General features: G+C 34.3%; 1 protein-coding gene across 1 annotated transcript; it reads left to right on the top strand.

Moving 5' to 3' along the window:
• Positions 1 to 3351: 3351 nt before the first annotated feature.
• LOC131054978 (replication protein A 70 kDa DNA-binding subunit A-like) lies at positions 3352 to 5572 on the top strand. The gene is made up of 3 exons (XM_059217315.1): positions 3352 to 3408; positions 3672 to 3835; positions 4693 to 5572. Exons 1-3 carry the CDS (start codon positions 3352 to 3354, stop codon positions 5570 to 5572), a joined length of 1101 nt encoding a protein of 366 aa, XP_059073298.1.
• The last annotated feature ends 227 nt before the right edge of the window (positions 5573 to 5799 follow it).

Below are 5799 nucleotides of genomic sequence, written 5' to 3' on the forward strand. Positions count from 1 at the left end.
TCCAAATGCAAATTACACCATTTAATTGAAATAAATGATTTTATTTTAATTGAAAATACCAAAATTCCTCCCACTTGCATTTTCCTACAAAATCCACTTGCATGCCTAAACCCCTTCTAGATTCTTCTAAACCTTTTCTAATTAACCTAATCCATCCCCTAAATATTGTCACATTCCTAAGCAAATTGAAGTCACTTCTCAAAGACTCCAAAGTCTTTGAAAATCAATTAATGCTTTGTGTGTTCAACAAATTAACCTCTAAAGTCTTCCAAACCACTTATGGCTCTTACATGACCATTAATGGTTAATTCCACTTGCACCCATGGTTAAGGACTTTGACCCCTAACTTAACCCTCATGTAACCCATGTGTCTATTCAAAGCATTTATTTCTTTGACTAGGGTAACCATCATGTCCCCTCAAGCATTTAATGCTCCTTATCTCTCCTCTCAAGCCTCCTCATGGTGACACTTGTCAACATGGGATTGGGTTGAAAGTCTCACATGGATTGAATATCTTTCAATCCTAACCCTTGTTAAGATTACTCAATCTTAACCCTTCATTTCCCCATTTCTTCTATAAATAGAACCCTTCTCCTCAAGCAAAAGAGGAAGCATTAGAGTATTGTTGTTATACTGGTATTAGCATAGAGCTTTTTCATAGCATCACTATCTACACTTGCATAGTATTTGCTTATCATATTCAACCATCTTGAATCTCCATATGGCATCCATGGCTAGTGCTAAAAGCTGAGAGCTACACTCATGTGGAACTTGGAGAGGAGAGGAACAAGGGAGGAGCAACTATGAGCATCTTGATTAGCTATTTTATTCTATGTTTATATGCTTTCTATTTCATGCTTAATATCTCTCTTGATATGCCTGTTTAGGATAATCTTTTGTTGCTAACACTAACGTTTGTTTTTTGTGCTCTTGTGTGTGTTGCCATCAAACAGATTTTCTAATCCTTTTTGCAGAGCATAAAAAAAAAGACCAAAAACGATCAAATTAAAAATAAAAAAGGGGTCAAAAGGGTTGACTTACCGGTGGTCCATACGCGACAGACCTCTGATGCCTCTGAACGTGCTCAAATCGATGCATAGAATAGGGAATAGGCATTTTGTCTTCTCTCCAAAAGTCTCTTTCTCCAAAGTCAACAAGCACAAATGAGACAAGACAAAGCACTTTTTCCCTTTTATAGGGTAAAATGAAATTAGGGTTAGGAAAATGAGCATGTAATTTGCTCGCAGAATCCCTCATACCCTAAAACACATCAATTATCGGGAGATGAATCAATTTACACATTTCACCTAGCCAAAATTTTACACCGCAAATGCAATTATCAAATCAAATCAAATTTTTTAAAATTTTGATTCATCTCCCAAGGGGGCATTATCACCATCATTTATCGAATCTGGGGCATCACACATCAAATTTGGGGCACGACATGAAAATCCATAAAGACAACATTGATCATAAAATCGCAACGACACGTCATTTTCTTTGAAATAACATGTGCACACACGTCACTTCAAAGAGGAACGTATAAAAATGACCATATTCCTAAATGAATATTTTATGTTCATTTCTCTATTTAATTAAATCCAATTTAATTAAATTATTCACATTCCTCTATTTAATTAAGTAAATTACTCAATTAAACTCACTATACCATTTAATAGGATAAATTCATTTTATTCAATTAAAGCCCCTGTCCACTTTTTAATTAAATTCAAATTTAATTAAAATAGTTATCCTAAATTAAATAAATCTAATTTATTTAATTGCAACCAAATTGAATTAAACTCAATTAAAACCTATTTTCCCTCACCCACTTGCAAAATCCTTCACCTCCCACTTGCATCCTAAACCCTCTTTCTAACCTCTTCTAGATTCTTCTAATCCTAATTAATTAACCCAAACCCATCCATTATCCCTTTTCCCTAAATTTGAGGTCACTTCCCAAATTTGGAGTAAAGTCTTCAAAATGCATTAAAGCCTTTATCCATTCAACAAGCTAACTTGTTGAATACCCCCAAATTTGGAAGGACTCTTACAAATTTGTCCCCAAAGTCTTCATAACCATTAATGATTAACTCAACCTTCTTACATGGTTAAAGAATTTCCATAAACTCAACCTCCATCTAACCCAAGGGTCTCATCAAGCATTTATTGCTTTGACCATGGTTATCCTTAAACCTTTGCACAAGAGTTTATCCTTTGGGTAAAAGCTTTATCCAATGGGTAATCTTAACTTAACCTTAACCCTTAACCCCTAGGGTAACCATGAGGTCTTCTCAAGCGTTTAATGCTTCTTAAATCTCCTCTCAACCAACCTTATGTTGATAATTGTCACCATTTCATTGGTGCCAATTGTAAACATGGATTGACAATTTTCAAACTTAGCCCTTGATTAACTCTTTCAATCCTGACCATCCATTGCCCTATTTTTGCTATAAATAGAGCTCTCATTCCTCCATTTTCATCATCCAAGTCTTTAGCATCACACTTATACTAAAATCCATTCAAGCTTTCATATATCATTTATGCTCATCATTTAGCCTCTCTTTTAAATAGGAATTAATCTAAATATGCAAATTTAGAGTATGTTCCTTATCATTTAGATTAAATCATAAACTAATATAGTATGCTAGGATAGTCTTGTTTACTAACTGCAACAAAAATGGAAAGAGCACAAAGAGAGGCACAATCACACAAGACACCCCCCCAAATTCACTCAATAACCTTGTCATCTTATAACTAGTTTATTGCATTTATAGGATCATGCATAGCTTAGGATGCATCTCATCTTGAAATCAACAAAAGCATCCCTCGTTCTTGCATTTGTCATCCCTAAACCATTTTTGTTCAGTGATCTGAGAGCAAAAACATTGGTTTGAGGGACCGTGTAAGGTAGAGAACCATGGAACCAGCCTTGGGAAGTTGATCCATACTTCATGACTCCATAGCTTGCACCAAGAAGTCCTATGGGTGTGTGAGCAAGGCTCCCTAGAGCTCCGTTTTTCACATATTGAGTTCTATCGACCCGCTTTTCCCGCATACACTCTCAAATATATAAATCATTATGTCATATTTAATGATTTTTGAGTTTATCAGCATATGAGAAATTATCGCTTTCAATGCATGTTTCAATCACATTATGATCAATTCACTAGCATTTGAAACACAAAAAAAACTGTAGCAACGTTACTCTATGCTCAGTTAATTTTACTCTACTTGTGCATATATACCTTCGATAAGGTTACATCATCTTGTGATTGTATTCTGATATAAGAACTAGAATTCATCATGCTTATAATTTACTTTTAATTTTCAAAAGGTATATATGCACAATGGCATCTTCAACAACTACCTCTGAATCCATAGACCACTCCGCTATTGATAATTTGGTAACTTAAATTATAAAAGATTTTCAATATAGAAAGCTTTTATGCTCTTTTTTTGGACAATTCATTGCTCTTTTGCATACCATCCATTTCATTACCACATGCATCCTTTTTTTATAGCATAGTACAAAAGTAGATGCATATTGTATACATACCATAGCTTGATTACATAATTTACTAACACAAGCTTTACATTAACAAGTAAGCAAATATATGAGGTGCTTCCCATTAAAATTAAATCCTCTATATTCATATTTTTTTTGTAGGCAAAAAACCAAGAGTATGTCCCTACCCCTTTTGCAATCCAATCTATCAATGCTGGGGATGACCTTACTTTAGCATTGCTACAAGTTTTGTCATTTCAGAAAATGCAGAACAGCACAGATGATACTGACAGACATAAATTAGTGTTATCTGATGGCAAATACATGTAGTTGGCAATCTTGCCTTCTAAATATCCTACTCTAATAGATTCAGATATTCTAAAAATAGGCACAATAGTCCATTTATCAAGCTATACATCCCGATACATATGGAACACAAGGTAGGAAATCAACTATGATTATTAAATACAATATATGTTTCAACTTTTTTAAATTTCATTTATGTATAATTAACACTAATTTAAGAAGAAGTCTTTTGTTTTCACGGGACTATTGTAATACTTAGTCTAGAAGTGAAACAAAGTGTTTTCCCATTCTTTGGTAAACCAAAATATCTATTCAAAGAACAACAACCATAAATTATGTCTGAGGACAGACCATCAACATCTAAACGGTCGCTTCAGTTTGCAACTGAATTGCCATCCCCACAAATAACAACTTCTGTAAATATAAGTCCTATCAAAACTTTGAATCCATACCAAAATCAATGGACAATCAAAGGGAGAGTTACTCATAAACGGCCTATTAAGGCATATAACACAACCACCAAAAATGGCCATGTGTTTAGCTTTGACATTGTTGATTGTGATGGTTCTGAAATTAGAATTACATGTTTTGATGAGATAGCTAAGTTACACTCTAACCGTGTGGACATAGGTTCACATTATATTATTTCAAAAGGATATGTTAAGGAAGCAAATGCAAGGTACAACAAACTAAACAGTCATTTAGAAATCACCTTGTCCGATACATCCATACTAAAACGTTGAACCAACGAAGAACAACCAGATCAACAAACTCCTCCTTTCACGTCCATTGGTGAATTGTTTCAACTAACAAATAATACACTGGTTGACATTATTGGTCTTGTTCTATATGTTGGAGATATCATTCCTATTCACAGGAAAGATGGTAGTCAAACACAAAAACATGTGGTGAAAATTAATGATCTATCTGGTTCAACAATTGACATCAACTTATGGGGCCCAATAGCAGAACAAAAGGGCCTGGAATTGAAAAATATGTTGACCAATGATAGTGTGGTTATCCTTGCTTTACGTAATGCTCGTGTTGGCTATTTCAATGGGAAGCTTGTAAACATAATAGCTACAACAATATTACATATCAACCCAAGTTTTCCAAAAGTAGAGCTTCTAACATTAAGAGGAAAGGACCCTTTGCTTGATGTACCCTTTGTTGTAGAAACTGTCCACATAGATGGCAAATATACTAGAATGACAATCTCTTCAATCTGTGAGCGGATGAGCATCAAACCAGAAACAATTCAGACAACATTGCTAGTTGTTCTACGCTATGTCAACGTCAATGACCAAAATTTCTATTACACAACTTGCCCACTGATGGTCAATGGAAGGCCTTGCAAGAAAAAATGTACACAGCAAGTTGATGATTCTTGGTTCTGCTCTAGATGTCAAATGAGTATGCAAGACTGTAATTATAGTTACCTCTTGCCTCTAAAGTTGCAAGATGCCACAGGTACTCTATGGGGCACTGCATTTGATGAGGGTGGCAATCACTTGCTACACAAAACTGCAATACATCTCTATGCACTACAAAACGATGCAACAACAACAGAGACACCTTCCTCAGTGATCAAGAGAGAACTATCACATTACTATTCATTCACACTGCTAGTTTCTATTGAGACATACAATTCAGAATCCAAGATGAAAGTGACAATCAATAAAGTTGCTCCTGTTGACTTCAAAGCTGAGTGCCATGCACTACTTGCAGAAATTAGCTGCCTAAGTACAGAGACTTAGAATTATAATGCATCTTTTCTAATTATAAACTTTGCAATTTACAATACAATTATTTTTTTAGCTAATTTTCATATTTAATACTTTTACCTATACAAACAATTATGTTTTACAAAAACAAGTATGCTTCTATAAATATCTATATGAACATTTCTTACATTTGCCAATTATCTCTTTGAAAGTTTTTCCTCTTCACATAAGTTACTTTCAGTCATACTCACTACTTTTAA

This window comes from Cryptomeria japonica, chromosome 3 (genome assembly GCF_030272615.1).
Source record: "Cryptomeria japonica chromosome 3, Sugi_1.0, whole genome shotgun sequence".
NCBI lineage: Eukaryota > Viridiplantae > Streptophyta > Pinopsida > Cupressales > Cupressaceae > Cryptomeria > Cryptomeria japonica.

Bases quoted from the DNA above. Each gene is read 5' to 3' on its own strand.
- LOC131054978 (XM_059217315.1), top strand. From the start codon at position 3,352: ATGGCATCTTCAACAACTACCTCTGAATCCATAGACCACTCCGCTATT. The intron at 3,409-3,671 runs GTAACTTAAATT...TTTTTTTTGTAG, and splicing joins ACTCCGCTATTGATAATTTG to GCAAAAAACCAAGAGTATGT. The intron at 3,836-4,692 runs GTAGTTGGCAAT...TCCTATTCACAG, and splicing joins TTATCTGATGGCAAATACAT to GAAAGATGGTAGTCAAACAC.